This window comes from Caloenas nicobarica, chromosome 2, assembly GCF_036013445.1.
Source record: "Caloenas nicobarica isolate bCalNic1 chromosome 2, bCalNic1.hap1, whole genome shotgun sequence".
In the NCBI taxonomy this organism is placed as follows: Eukaryota; Metazoa; Chordata; class Aves; order Columbiformes; family Columbidae; genus Caloenas; species Caloenas nicobarica.
In genome coordinates, this window is record NC_088246.1 from 96,061,011 (window position 1) to 96,076,007 (window position 14,997).

Consider the following 14,997-nt stretch of genomic DNA (forward strand, 5'->3'; position numbering starts at 1 on the left):
TCCTTCCCCTCTACTCTGCCCTGGTGAGACCGCATCTGGAATATTGTGTCCAGTTCTGGGCCCCTCAGTTCAAGAAGGACAGGGAACTGCTGGAGAGAGTCCAGCGCAGGGCCACAAAGATGATGAAGGGAGTGGAGCATCTCCCTTATGAGGAAAGGCTGAGGGAGCTGGGTCTCTTTAGCTTGGAGAAGAGGAGACTGAGGGGTAACATCATTAATGTTTGTAAATATATAAGGGTGGAGTGTCATGTGGATGGAGCCAGGCTCTTCTCGGTGACAACCGATGATAGGACAAGGGGCATTGGGTACAAACTGGAACACAAGAGGTTCCACTCTAAATATGAGAAGAAACTTCTTCTCAGTGAGGGTGCCAGAGCACCAGAACAGGCTGCCCAGCGAGGTTGTGGAGTCTCCTTCTCTGGAGACATTCAAAACCCATCTGGATGCCTTCTTGTGTAACCTCATCTAGGTGTTCCTGCTCCGGCAGGGGGATTGGACTAGAAGATCTTCCGAAGTCCCTTCCAATCGCTAACATTCTGTGATTCTTCAATTCTGTCAACTGAAAAAGAAAAGGAAAGGGAAAAAAAAGGGTTTTTTTACCCTAATTGAAAACACGGGTACAACTGAAGACTGAAGCAGCTTATCCTTTGCAGCAGATACATCCTTAAGCAGCTCTGCCTCTGCTCTGAATTTGCTGTTGCTTTAGAGCCTGACTCCATGTAAGCATTTGCAAGTTTAGCTCAGTGTTATTATTGTCATTGTAACAGAGCTCTGTGCTCACGTTCAGCAGGATATCCGAAATCCAGCACTGTATTAAAGAAAAGTGGAGTCAAAATGGGTTTCCATCCTACTTCAGTACCTTTCAGTTATTAGATTAGCCCTTTAGTGGGTAATCAGGTAAGTATCTGAAACTAAAACAGTAAATACAAGGCCAAAAACTAAAGCAACCCTGAGGCTATTTTAAATAGCTGTGATCTCTGAGAAGGAACTGCAGTATCTCAGCTACCTACAAATTACCATAAGGGAGAAAGAATTTGCCCTAATGATTTCTTCACTTGATTGCTGAATATAAAATTCGTTATTCAAGGCTTCAGCTTTCTGCTTCAGACAATCTTAAGACTAAATTTTACAGCCATTGTGGACCATAGCAGACCTTCCTTATTAGGCAGTCTCTACTATATATTTCATCAGATGATGAGTAGGTCATCTAACCTGAGAGAAGTAACTTATACTAAGTAAAGCTACTAGATGCATTTTCAAAGTTCATTCTGAATTTCTCTTCCTCACCCTGAACTCTAATCCAGCAATTTTAAGTGAACAAATCCTTAAAGACATCAACGAAAACATATATTACTAAGCAATCTTTCTTTTGAAATAGTGATCAAGTGTGTGTGGTGGAGATAAATTCCTTTTCAATTCTTATTCATAGACTTTAAGCATAGGTTTGAAGAATGCTGAACCTAAAAAGAACTAGTCTACAAACTTCAGTCTGTGAATAATGATGCAAACACAGCAAAGCTAGTTAATCTTTTTACATTCCATGCAGCAATAAGTATAATAGGAGGTCCACCACACACTTTACCAGATCCCATGTTACAGAGTTCTCAAGCGTAGCACCTCAGATAGAAGTTGGGCACAATTTAAATTTTAATTCTATCTAAATAGAATTTCAATGCAAGTTGGGAAGTGAATGAGCAACCTTACCTTAGCACATTTTACTGCTACACGTGTATGCATCATACACTTCCTATTAGGTGAAGAACAGAAATTCTCCACGAGGACTCAAAGTTTTTCATAATATTCCATGGCTCAGAAATATATTTTGACACTTTCCATTCCAGTAACATTTAGCATTTATCTTTCTAATATTTATTGGTGATTAAAAAAATCTAATGTATTTACTCTTCAGCTCATCTTTTTCTACAGTAACTACGTTTTAGCAATGGTTTGATGAAACTAAAGATACTGCTCTTCTTATTAATCCCTGTCTTTTCTCACATAAAAATTGAAATTCTGTTTCCATTTCTTTATAAGTTAACACCAGCTGCTCAGATTCATCTGCAACATGAATGGGATATACAGGCACACAACACAGAAAAACAGATTACTACTATGCAACTGCTTAAAAATATATTTATATGTCAGCAATATTACTGTTTTTTCATAAAAAGAGAAAAAATTATTTAATCTCTTGGGAGGATGTCCTATGGTTTGTTGGGAACTTCCATACTCTCTACGTTTTACACCTGTTTTTTCTATGTATGGACAATTTATACTACTGTATTCTCCTTTCCCCTTGTTTAAATAACTTTATATTTCACTCATAAAAGAAGTAGTCATTTCTTTCAAGAAGGCTGTTGAAACACTATTATTATAAAGACATTCATCACTTCTTTTCCACTGAAAAAAAAATCATGTTAATGTTAGATTATGCGAGTTTAGTTTTGGAAAGTACCAGAGCAAGTAGGCCTTAATAAATATATTTTTAAAAGTGGGAGAACCGCCCATTACTGAAGGGCAGGTTTTATAATACTGTGTTGGTATCCTGATCTTAAGTTCACAAACTGCACTTGGAGTTGTGCTGTCTGCTCCAGAAGTATCAAATAGCATTATAATGTTTTCCCAATTTTGCTCTTTGGGAGCAATTTGGAAGGCAATTTTATTATGTGATAATATGTTCATCATTAAATTCGCCTAAAGACACATACAGACGCTCCTTCCAAACACACATACATACGCACATGCACATTGATTTTACAAAAGTCTCCTTTTCTTTAAGCAAGTCACCACAATACTGAAAATATTCTCCATTGTGTTCACCGATTATTCTTAAATGATTTGTCACCCCTCTGCCACTCAAAGGAGATGGTTATTTCATTCTTCTGAGAAGCTAACTATGTTTAAAAGCAGCTAGATGAGGATGGTGGCGTGATACAAATTCCAATAGAAAAATGCAAGGTCCATCCGTATAGCCGTCCATCCTGAGAAACTTCCACTGACAAATTCTTGCTATTTTCCATCAGTCATGGGGTTCCCATCAATAAATAGAAGGTCAGTGCAACAATGAGGAGCAAGCAGAATGGAGAAGAGAAGGTCTGATAGGCAGCTGATGGCATGAAAATATCTTCATACTTGTAAATACTGACAACACGCTCTGATACAGGTGGTGAGTCTATATCATGACGAGTTATAGAACCTTCAGTAGGTAAGGACAGAAAGAAAAAATGTCAGATGCATTTATGCTGTAACTCTACCAAAGAAACAGGTAGAAAGCCAAGTAATTTTCAAATCTACGGGAGCATGCAATATTACACTGTCAGTGAGTAGGGTCATTTCTCTGCTTTCTAAAATTAAACTTCTGAATAAAAGTAATGAAATTCAAGTACACAATAAACATCCTTCAAAGGAATTCAGAACATGTAGTTATGAATTATCCTTACCTAAATTTATCTTTGGGGAGTGGAGAAAATAACTACCTAGTGAAGACAACGTGATAGGTAGGGCTTATTTATTTCTTCTTCCTTTTTATCTGCTTTAAGCCTCAGGCTGCCAGAATTTTAGTTCATTTTTTAAAAAGGGGGTCTAGTAAGAATGTTGTAATTGGAAGACATTTATCAGTTTTGGCACCCCAGTTCTGTCAGAAGCACGGAAATCAACTCACCCTGAATTGCTGGACCCCAAGCAAACAGGTAGTACCAACTCAAGTGCAGATCTACGATGGTTTCCTCTCGAGGAACATACACAGGACGCTTGAATCGACATGTTACACGGTTGTTCTCAAAAACCCCTTCTTCATCTCTAGCAGGATTTCTCTGGATTTCTTTAGCCCACTGACCGACATTATAGAAGTGATGTATTCTGACTCTTCCATTATCGTCATGAACACAAGCCATGACATCATCTCCTCCCTGCGTGGTAAAAACATATTGGTAGAAGAAAAACAAAAGCGTCTCTAAGCATTTCCTCATTTATGTATCTAATTTGAATTATTAAAAACTAATCAAGACCTCAGGCTCTCATTCTTTCTAAGTTACATATACACAAATATTTGTTTCCCTGACCATGTATCTTCAATCAGATTGAAAAGCACAAAGTGTACAGTAATATTTACTTACCTTTACTATCTCTGAATTCTCTTTTGGATCTTTCTAAGAGTTATTTTACCTAAGATATCTGTAACACATGATATCACACTGACATCACACAATTAATGGATCAGTGGAAGGCTGTTCTCTTTCATAATTTGTGAAGTTGTGGGATCCTGCTTCACAAAAGCTGGCAGTCTTGAATCCTGGATGTGTACAAAGTCCACTGCATAAAATCACGGACAGAAATCCAATATAATTTAGTAAAATAGGGGATATGACTCTACTATATCTGGGCAAATAATAGCATAAATTACAGTCTGTCTTTTCTAATCTGTTCTCACGTCCACTTAAGGGAATAGCACTTCTTACATCTCTTGAGAGAAAATGAAAAATGTTCAGCTTGTAGTAACAGAGTTTAGAACACCATAAGACACAAGAAAAGAGTAACAAATTTGTTCTTCTTCACAGAGTATAAACACCCACCAGGCATTACAATCAAGCAAAGAAATAACTGCCAGAAGGAGACAATTGTTTGTGGAGGTCATTCATAGAAATATAAAAAGCAGTTGCTAGAAAGTTACTCAAGGTCACTGCCCAAGTGGTAAAGCACTGTATCATTCAGGGTTCAGCATTAATTTTAGGAGTACTATCTCATAGAAGCCTTGGCATCAAGAGCCATTAAAACACTGTCCAAGCTGGACAAATGGCATTTTACCTAGTATCACTGCCACAGGTATCGGTGCCATATTAAATACAGGTCCCACTTCTCCAATACTAAACTTTCTGTTATGTCGTGTTGATGACAGACATGATGCTCGCTGCTGTGATCATCCCTCAGTCCTTTGTCATAGGGAAAGGAGAGAAAGAGATGCAGTTCAGCTCTCTGGGAATATTGCTCTGTGGATTTGTAAAAGATATGTCGAAAATGAGGGAAAAAGAGGACAACTAGGAAAAATATGTGCTTGAACAGCTTATGCACCTTGGTGCTGCTGCAGGCAACCTTTCCAGTTTCTTTCTGGAGCCTATCCTTGCTCTCCATAACTTATTTTCCAACTTTAATTTTTATGCGTCTGGGTACAAATCCCTCATTCTTAAGGACAGAGAAAAAAAACCAGAGCCGTTTTCACATAGAAAAAAAATGAAAGAAAAGAAAAAAGCATTCTGAATCTCAATTAACGGAATAACATTACAAAATCCTGCCCAGGCACAAAAGCCTGCAAGTGGAAAAGTATAATGTTATCTGAGACAAAGAAATAGGTCACAGACTTAACAAAAAATCTATTAGAGGACACAAAGTATTTTTTTTTCCCCTGAACTTCTGTAGCTATCCAGGCCACACCATTTTGATCAGGGCCTCCAAGGCACAGCTCACTTCTCACAGCCAAGCTGTTGTGACCCAGAGTCATTTTACCATTACAGCCTCCGTATCCCAGGACACCAAAAAAACATTCTGGAAGTTATGAAGTCAGCAGGGGAACAAGAGAGGAAGACAAATGCCAGCTGGTTTTGTCAGTTGACTGATGGGCATTAGAACACACAGGCAGCAAATTTTGAAGCAAAATCTTTTACTTCACACTTACTTAATTCCTCTAACCAGAAGTTGAGACCTAACATGCTGCTTGGTGTGCCTGGGCTAAGATGCAACAGGTGCTTTCCAGGCACTTCCAGGCATCTAAACTATTCTCAAAATTTGGCTGTAAAACTGTTCCTCACAACATGAAAAACATGAACTGTTTCTTGTGACATGGACTGTTCTTTATGACACAAAATATTAATACTCCTATCTCTATTGTGTTGATTTACAAAGTCGTATTAAAACATATGTAGTAATGACTGAAAAGCACCTGCCCTCACATTTTCTTTCTATTTCTCATTTTGGGTCTGATAAACATGTTAAGTCAGCACGAGTCTTCCCAACTGTTTTTGTGGGTCATAGCCCAGGACCTGCGTGGTTATACAAGGAACTGTTGTGTAAGCTCAAGTGGAAGAGGAGAGTTTACAGATCATGGAAGGAGGGGCTGGCCACTTGGGAAGAATATAAGGCTATTGTTAGAGGATGTAGGGAGGCAACTAGGAAAGCTAAGGCCTCCTTAGAGTTAAACCTGGCAAGAGGGGTCAAGGGCAACAGAAAGAGCTTCTTCAAATACATGGCAGATAAAACTAACACCAGAGGCAATGCAGGCCCATTGATGAATGGGATGGATGCCCTGGTGACAGAAGATACAGAGAAGGCAGAGTTACTGAATGCCTTCTTTGTCTCTGTCTACTCTGCCGGAGGCTGTCCTGAGGAGCCCCGTACCCCTGAGGCCCCAGAGGAAGGCAGGGCAATGGAGGAGTTTGCCTCGGTTGATGAGGACTGGGTTAGGGAGCAATTAAGCAATCTGGACATCCATAAATCCATGGATTCAGATGGGATGCATCCACGGGTGCTGAGGGAGCTGGCTGAAGTCATTGCTAGGCCACTCTCCATCATCTTTGCCAAGTCTTGGGAAACGGGAGAGGTGCCTGAGGACTGGAGGAAAGCAAATGTCACTCCGGTCTTCAAAAAGGGCAAGAAGGAGGACCTGGGTAACTATAGACCAGTCAGTCTCACCTCCATCCCTGGGAAGGTGATGGAACACCTTATCCTTGGTGCCATCTTAAGGCATATCAACGATAAGAGGGTCATTAGGGGCAGTCAACATGACTTCACCAAGGGGAAGTCGTGCTTGACCAACCTCGTAGCCTTTTATGAAGACATAACAAGATCTTCTATGGAGACATAACAAGATAGATGATGGCAGAGCAGTGGATGTGGTCTATCTTGACTTCAGTAAAGCATTTGACACCGTCTCCCACAGCATCCTCACACTAAACTGAGGAAGTGTGGACTGGACGGTCGGGTAGTGAGGTGGACTGCAAACTGGCTGAAGGAGAGAAGCCAGAGAGTCATGGTCAATAGGGCAGAGTTTAGTTGGAGGCCTGTATCTAGTGGAGGGCCTCAAGGGTCAGTTCTGGGGCCAGTATTAGTCAATATATTCATCAACGACTTGGATGAGGGAATTGAGTGTACTATCAGCAAGTTTGCTGATGACACCAAGCTGGGAGGAGTGGCTGACACATCAGAAGGCTGTGCTGCCATCCAGCGAGATCTGGACAGGCTGAAGAGTTGGGCAGGGAAAAATTTAATGAAATATAACAAGAGAAAGTGTAGAGTCTTACATCTGGGCAGGAACAACCCCAGGTTCCAGTATAGGTTGGGGAACAACCTGTTAGAGACCAGTGTAGGGGAAAAGGACCTGGGGGTCCTGGTGGACAGCAGGATGACCATGAGCCAGCACTGCGCCCTTGTGGCCAAGAAGGCCAATGGCATCCTGGGCTGTATTAGAAGCGGGGTGGTTAGCAGGTCGAGAGAGGTTCTCCTTCCCCTCTACTCTGCCCTGGTGAGACCGCATCTGGAATATTGTGTCCAGTTCTGGGCCCCTCAGTTCAAGAAGGACAGGGAACTGCTGGAGAGAGTCCAGCGCAGGGCCACAAAGATGATGAAGGAAGTGGAGCATCTCCCTTATGAGGAAAGGCTGTGGGAGCTGGGTCTCTTTAGCTTGGAGAAGAGGAGACTGAGGGGTGACCTCATTAATGTTTGTAAATATGTAAAGGGTGAGTGTCACGTGGATGGAGCCAGGCTCTACTTGGTGACAACCAACAGTAAGACAAGGGGTAATGGGTTCAAGCTGGAACACAAGAGGTTCCACTTAAATTTGAGAAGAAACTTCTTCTCAGTGAGGGTGCCAGAACACTGGAACAGGCTGCCCAGGGAGGTTGTGGAGTGTCCTTCTCTGGAGACATTCAAAACCCACCTGGATGCCTTCCTGTGTAACCTCATCTAGGTGTTCCTGCTCTGGCAGGGGGCTTGGACTAGATGATCTTTTGAGGTCCCTTCCAATCCCTAACATTCTGTGATTCTGTGATTCTGTGATCTAAATTCTGTATTTTTTCAGACTACTGCTCACAACTGTAGAAGAAACAGTCCTCTCTTCTGACTTGTGATTTAGGACATAGGCTCAGTATTGGTTTATATACTCAGGAGTGTTTCTGTAGATGAACACCTACATTATGAACTGCATTTTAATCCTAAACATTTTACCAAAGATCACAGCCAAAACATCTTTGCATAAGTCGGCTGTTGCTCATGGGTTTTAAATTTTGCACAGTACATGCTCCTGTTTTTCTCACTGAAACACAATGAAAAACAAAGCTTTTGAATGAAAAATTAAGTACAGGAATAAGCATAAAACCAAAGCAAATAAATCCAGAAGAGGGAGAAGAAATCTTAACAAGGTTTCTTTCTAGAGCAATGGATGTTAAAACTAGCAGAATTTATTTTGTCACACGTTTGTGGCTTCCCTGGAATAACATGCAGGTATGAAAGAAACAAAAAGTTTAAAAGTTTAATGGTGAAAGCCATATTTATATCACTGAAAGTCAGTTGATTTACTAAAGAATAATATTATTTTCTATTTAGTTTCTGATGTGCCTTTTGTCCAAGTGACTCTGACATAAAGCACGATAGAACATTTCCACGTGAATTGGCTTATCCCTGAGGGCTTTTCTAACAAAAAGGCAAAAAGCTAATGACATTCAGACACTCAAAGCTGACCCACAATACTGCTGCAATTCTTGAAGAAGAAGGGAAAGGACATGTTAGGAAGGATGAGTCAGTTCTCTAGGAGGCAGTAGGCCTGGCTCCCGCTCCCAGGCTGGCTACCAAACAGTGCTTTCTCTTCAGCCAGTCAATTTTTCTTTATATGCTCTGTTTCTGACAAATCAATACAAACCATTTATACCCTAGCATGTAAAAGTGTGCACACCATCAACAGGAAGAACCACACATGTCTTACCATCTTCTTGTCTGAGGAAAATCCCACCGCCACCCAGCCATCAGTATCAGCGCTCAACTCAAATTCAACATCAGCTCCTATTCTACGGTAACTCAGAAAGTAGTCACAAGTCTCTGCATTGCATCCAGGTTTGCCATACCTAAATGGAATTGGAAATATATATAACTTTTCCTTGCCATTTCCTGCTATGGAACTTAGTTATGTTTCTACAAGAAAAAACTAAAACAACACATTTTGCTATAATGGTAGTAAAACATCTTATATTATGCTATACACAAAGTAACATTAATTGTTTGCAATTATTACTCTTTTAGTGTAAGAATGTATAGTATTTAAACATTACAGCAAGCAATTAACTACACACAGTATTACTCGGTTGACCCTCCTAGCCCTAGTTTTGCAAGTGAAAATACAAGAAACTTGAAATAACCGTAGGACTGTAACTATGATGTACATCCTTAATTAATCTAGTTTCCTCAAATAATATAGTCCATAACTACAAAGTATGTTCTTAAATAAAAAACACTTATTAAAATGAATATGGAAAATTTACCAAAGTCTCCAATGCGATCAGTCAGCATTTGCAAACATAAAGGTCTCTGCATTCTTATCTGAGACTTACCTGAAGCATCCCTTGGTTTTTCCACAGTCATCCACTCTGATTTTTGCAAATGGATCCACAGGAGGAGCAGTAGGGAAAGGGTAACCTGTATAATCAGAATAAATCATTACTAAATACAGTAAAAGGAACAAAAAGCAATAATACTAAACAAAATGGATTCCAATAGCATCTGATTTGTCTGCTGATAACTGAGCTGTTCAGATGAGGGACAACTTTGTCACATCCACAATCCCTTGCTCAGACGGTCCTGGATCCAGCTACCAAAATAACACTGACAACTGAAAACAAAAATTTTCACAGGTTTCCTACATTCCTCAAGAAGGGAGAAGGATGCCAGAGCACAGCTTTGCTACACAGAGGGCAAAAGCTAACTTAAGGCAGCAGGAACACGGAGTAGTGCAGTCACCTAAAAATTAGGGATCTATGCTCAGCTATCTCTTTGTGCACACCTTGTCCCCCAAGGAAATCCATAAGGGAACTAAACTCAACTCCTTAGCTATAAAAGTATTAAGTAAAAATGGAGGGCACTAGATTCAGAGCTTTAGGACTGGGTACTGAAAGGACTTGATAATACATCCTCCATTAAGAAGATAAAACATGCATTACAGTAAAAGGTAAGAGAGCATCAAAACAGGGAGTTGCCTGCAATCCCTTGTGAAGGAAGACCTAGAAGAGTCAGACAGTGAGACTTATGACTCCAAGCAGCCCCCCGTATGCTATACCATGGTACACCAAAGAGGTAGTGCGAACATTTGCGAATGGACCTTTTTTGTCTTGGCCTGCAGAAGTTCGTGTCTGTTGCATGAACACAGATATTTTAATAGGATGTTCTTCTATTTAGCCAACTGAAAAACAGAGGGCTAGCTGTGAAACTAAAAAAACCTTTGAAAATACTTCACTGAATGGGAAATAGACATTGCGGTTAGTTACAGCATCTGCAAACACACAAGAACATTAACCCTACACAACTTCAGGAACATGTAGCTTTGGGAGCCCTGACTCGCTTTCCTAGATTTCTGGCAATGCCAATGGAGAGACAAGGTGTACCGTAAATTGCAAATTACAGCCTCCAATAAATGTATCAGGGCCTGGGTAAATTAGCCAGCATACACATACGAAGTTAGCAAAAATTCACAGCAGCCTGTAGAGGAGCATCCCTGCAAGCCTGGGCACAGGACATCCTATCTTCTCACTTTTTTTTTTTTTGAAATGTATCAAACAACTGGGTTTCAATGCATCCTAGCCACAAACCTGGAGTTTTAACACTGCCATTTGTAACTTGGAAAAAAATCCAATACAAAAACCCAGACACGCCTGCTGTTATTTCTTACTTCAGACATCACAGGGCATTTAGAAAACCACAAAAAACCAGGACTCCTTTTTAAGTTAGCAGCCCGGGAAGCTTTTTCACGAGGGGGTTTGCCCCTGGGAAGCCGAGCCACCGCCGGCCAGGCCCGTTCAGCGGGACGGGGCCGGGGGACGGAGCCCGGACCCCGGCGCCCTCCCTGGCTCCTGCCGCGGGCCCCGGTTCCACCGCCCCGGAGGGAGATGCCCGGGCCCGGGGGTGCCGCTGCGCCGCATCCCGGCGGGGAGCGAGGCGCCAGCCCTGCGGAGGGCCCGGCCGCCGGGCGGGGTACCCGGGGCTCCCCGCGGGCCCGGGCCCCGAGCGGCAGGCAGGGCCGGAGGCCGCCCGGGCGGCGGCGGGCGGAAGATGGCGGCGGGCGCTGGCCTTCGTGCTGAACGCCGCCGCCTCACGACCGCCCGCCGGCCGGGCGCCACCAACCGCCCGGCCCGGCCCGGTCCGGCCCGGCCCGGCCTTCCCTCCCCCGCACCGGGCTCGCCCCGCCGCGCCCCGCCGGGACCCGCCGCCTGTCCCCGTCCGCCGCACCCTCCTCGGAGAGGTAGCGCAGGTCGTAGAACTCGCTGGCGAAGGTGCCGTACGAGGAGTCGTGGTGAGGCTGCGCCGCCTCCTCGCTCTGCTCCCCGCCGCCCGCCTCCCGCCGCCCGCCGCCCTCCTCCGCCGGGCTGGCGGCGGAGTCGGCCAGGAGCAGCAGCAGCAGCAGCCGCCGCCAAGCGCCGCGGCTCCGCACCGCCATGGCGGCGGCGGCGGCGGCGGCGGGGCGGGGAGGCGGCGGCGGCCGAGCGCGCCTCCTGCGCCGCCGCCCGCGGGCTCCTGCGCCGCCGTCGCCGCCAGCGGAGCGGGGGAGGCGGCGGGTTGGGCCCGGCCCCGGGGCCGGGCGGTGCCGGAGGGACCGGGGGGGTGGGAGAGGGGACGGTGTGGGAGGGCGGTTGGGGGGAAAGGTGCCGGGGCGGTGTGTGCGCGGGAGCCGCGGGCGGAGCGCTGTCGCCCCCAGACCCTTCCCGGGCAAAGCCGCCGGGGCGCGGGGCCGGGATCGCGGCCGAAGGGGCGCGCTCTGCTCTGCCCCGCTCGCCAGGTTCCCACGGCCCCCAGCCCCACGCCGGGCACCCCACGGCCTGCCCCACCCCGCCCGCGGGACACCCGCGCCCGCAGGCCGGTGCGCAGCTCTCGGGGGGCAGCACCAGGCCGTCCCCCTGGCCTCGATTCACCAAAACCTCTCAGCATGTGCTTCAAGAGGACGTGATAAATCCTGCCTGGTAACTGCTGGGTGAACTTATCTCTTTTCTTCTTTTTTTTTTTTTTCTTTTTAATCTTTAATGACTTCTGAGGTGGGACTGAAGGCACAGCGCAACTTAACATTCGATTCAGGTAAAACCCCATGCTAGTGACCTTTCGGTATCTGCGCATTCTTGCTTCCTATCTGATGCAATATAACTGCAGCGGTACGAGTATGCTGAGAACCCGGCAGAACTGAAAGAAAGCCCAGATTGTGCCCTCAAAGTTTGCTTGGACTCTTGTGACTGATGCTGAACTTGCAGCTAAGTATCAAGGATATGTTCGCGTTCTCCCTGTGCTGTGGTATCTACGGGTTGATGGAGGAACAGTGACCTTTTGTCCCCCATGTTTGCTGAAATGGCTCTTTTCTCGGGTTTGGATTGCCGTCTGCTGGTTATAACTATAATTTCTTTTCCATATTGTTATGCATGGTTACACTCCTTCCTCTGAGACTCTGGAAGAAAATTCAGCAAAATTTTGGGGAGGAGGGAGGGAGACAGAAGAAGATGCAGCAGTCAGCAATATTCTGAAGATGAAAATAATCTTCAATTTAGATCTTTTAGTTTTTAGTATTGCTGACTGAACTAAATTACTTTTTGTTGGGTCACTGAGACTGCCCAAGACCTAGACTGCGCTAGGGATAAGTTCTTTTCCTTGGGCCGAGCAGTTGCTTGTAATACCGGAGTATGCTTCGCTACATCAGGTGGAGGATGTTAATTCATGTCTCTATGCTTTAGTCCAGTGGAGTAGAGGGACAGCCACATAGAGGTACAAAAATAAGTTGCAGAAGCAATTTTGATCGCACGCAAATTCAACATCTTCTTTAGTAGCGTGTGGAAAAAGCTATGGGAGAGCAACCTCAAGCTTAAATGCAAAATAATGAGTCCCTTCTTCCCGCTGTGCTGAGCTTGGCAAACTTTGCCAGGCCAGTGGAAAACAAGCAAAGAAATGGCAATAGAAAACCCCTTATAAATCAGACTAACAGGAAAATAAGACTGCAGCTTGTTCTTTCTGGCAATAATCAACTCTGATGAAGGCCCCCTGTCTCCTTTTTGAAATAGCTAGCTGAGTGTTGTGATGCCTGTGAAGAAGCATTTCCTCAGCGAGAGAGCAGCTGTCAGCTGCATGCCGGTTTTTCCTCCCTGGAAACAGGCTTTAGCGCACTGCGATACAGGCGGTGCTTCGCAGCAATGGTGAACACCTAAGATATTTATCATGTGTTGCTTGTACCTACGTGACATGTTTTAAATCTGACAGCTAAAATAATTGTGGTTACAGTGGAGCTGAGCTGATTTTCTAAGGTGAAGACTTTGCTAAGAGACTGACCCTATTGTGTGCGCCTTCCTCCTAGCAAAACCTTAAAAATTTAAATGAAAATACTCCAGACACTTTTTTTTTTCTTTAGTAGAACCTCTTGTGTTTGCCTGAAGGTTGTCCCTATCACAAAAATTTATTGCTTATAGGAAGCAATGTCATACTGAGACTGCTGAAGCACTAATGGGCACTTTCAATTTTCAGCAGACAGAAAAGTCTGCGCGGTGACTACTAGCACTGCCTTTGCAGCAGCAGTTCTGTAGGAAAGATCCTTATCTGATCAAGTAATTAAGGCTGCCATCAAAAACAGCTGTTAGCAGGAGTCCAAACTGAAGTTGCATGAGCAGCTTTAATCCTTGAACACCTATACTTTCTGAACGCTGTACTCTGCAACTTGCACATGCTGTAAATGCCTTTCTTAGATGGGACATACACATGCTGCCTTGTGCGTGAACCAAGTGTTGGAAGGCACCGCCGTCCTCTGACAGTGGGAATCCTCCTGCTTTTGGTGAATTTAGAGATGTGGTCATTTCCACCAGTCCTTGTGCCAACACCTCCTGCGTTAGGGGAATCCAGCAGTCAGATTCCCTGCACAGTGAAAGTGGTTCCCCTAGCTCGGACTAGTGCTCAGTCTAGCAGTGTCTTCCCAGAGCTGGAGACCAGGATTATCCCCAGCCATCCCTTGAGGCACATCCTGTCTCCTCTCTTGGCTCTGTTTGTCATCCAACGTACACCTTTCTCCTGGAGGCTCACACATTTGGCAGTATCTGGACTAGAAATTAAAGCTCCAGGAATAAGTCGTAGTTTACAGCTCCTTCAAGTTTAGTGCCTCCAGTTATTTCCATCGAATCAACATGTATTGAAAAAACAATATGTATCTACCAGTGCTAACAAAATTACTCCTGAGACAGCAGTTTTCTTGCAGTAACCTGGATCAGAATTTGTATTTCATACGCAGCTTTCTCAAATCTTTACAACAATCTTGTTCAATATGATGAATGTATCTACTCTACCAGCAATTTCTCTTGCACCTCTCTTTATGAAACAGCAATACAAATTTTGGAAATTGAGAAATCATCCTGATTTTGTTAATAGTCATTCGTCCCATGCTCCAGTTATCTACCTGTTACTCTACAGGAACATGCTTACTGTGTTATAATAGTTACTTAGAGTAAGGTATGGGAAAAAAATATGCCAGGAATTTCTTGCAAGCAGAACTTTTTCATGGTGTTGTACAAAACAGATTGGCAAAGGAAAAAATGTCAAATGCCAGTTCATTAGGAATATCTCCTATGAGAAAAGTAAAAGCTATGTGATTGCCTTGAAAAACCAAAATACTATGGAGGAAAAAGGAGTGTTCTATTTCTGAAAGCTACTAAGCAGAGATGAGTGAGCTTTTTTGGAGGCATGGTACTGCTTTGGCTCTTCTGGAGAAAGGCAAGAAAATATAGTCTCTGTGTTA

The 14,997-nt window shown here is 44.0% G+C and overlaps 1 protein-coding gene across 1 annotated transcript; it reads right to left on the reverse strand.

Moving 5' to 3' along the window:
* Positions 1 to 2,545: 2,545 nt before the first annotated feature.
* FRRS1L (ferric chelate reductase 1 like) lies at positions 2,546 to 11,682 on the reverse strand. Its single transcript, XM_065629654.1, has 5 exons — positions 11,475 to 11,682; positions 9,587 to 9,671; positions 8,965 to 9,103; positions 3,661 to 3,907; positions 2,546 to 3,195 (listed from the first exon to the last, which is right to left on the reverse strand). The coding sequence occupies exons 1-5, from the start codon at positions 11,680 to 11,682 to the stop codon at positions 3,023 to 3,025; spliced, it is 852 nt and encodes a 283-aa protein (XP_065485726.1). The 3' UTR covers positions 2,546 to 3,022.
* Between the last annotated feature and the right edge of the window lie 3,315 nt (positions 11,683 to 14,997).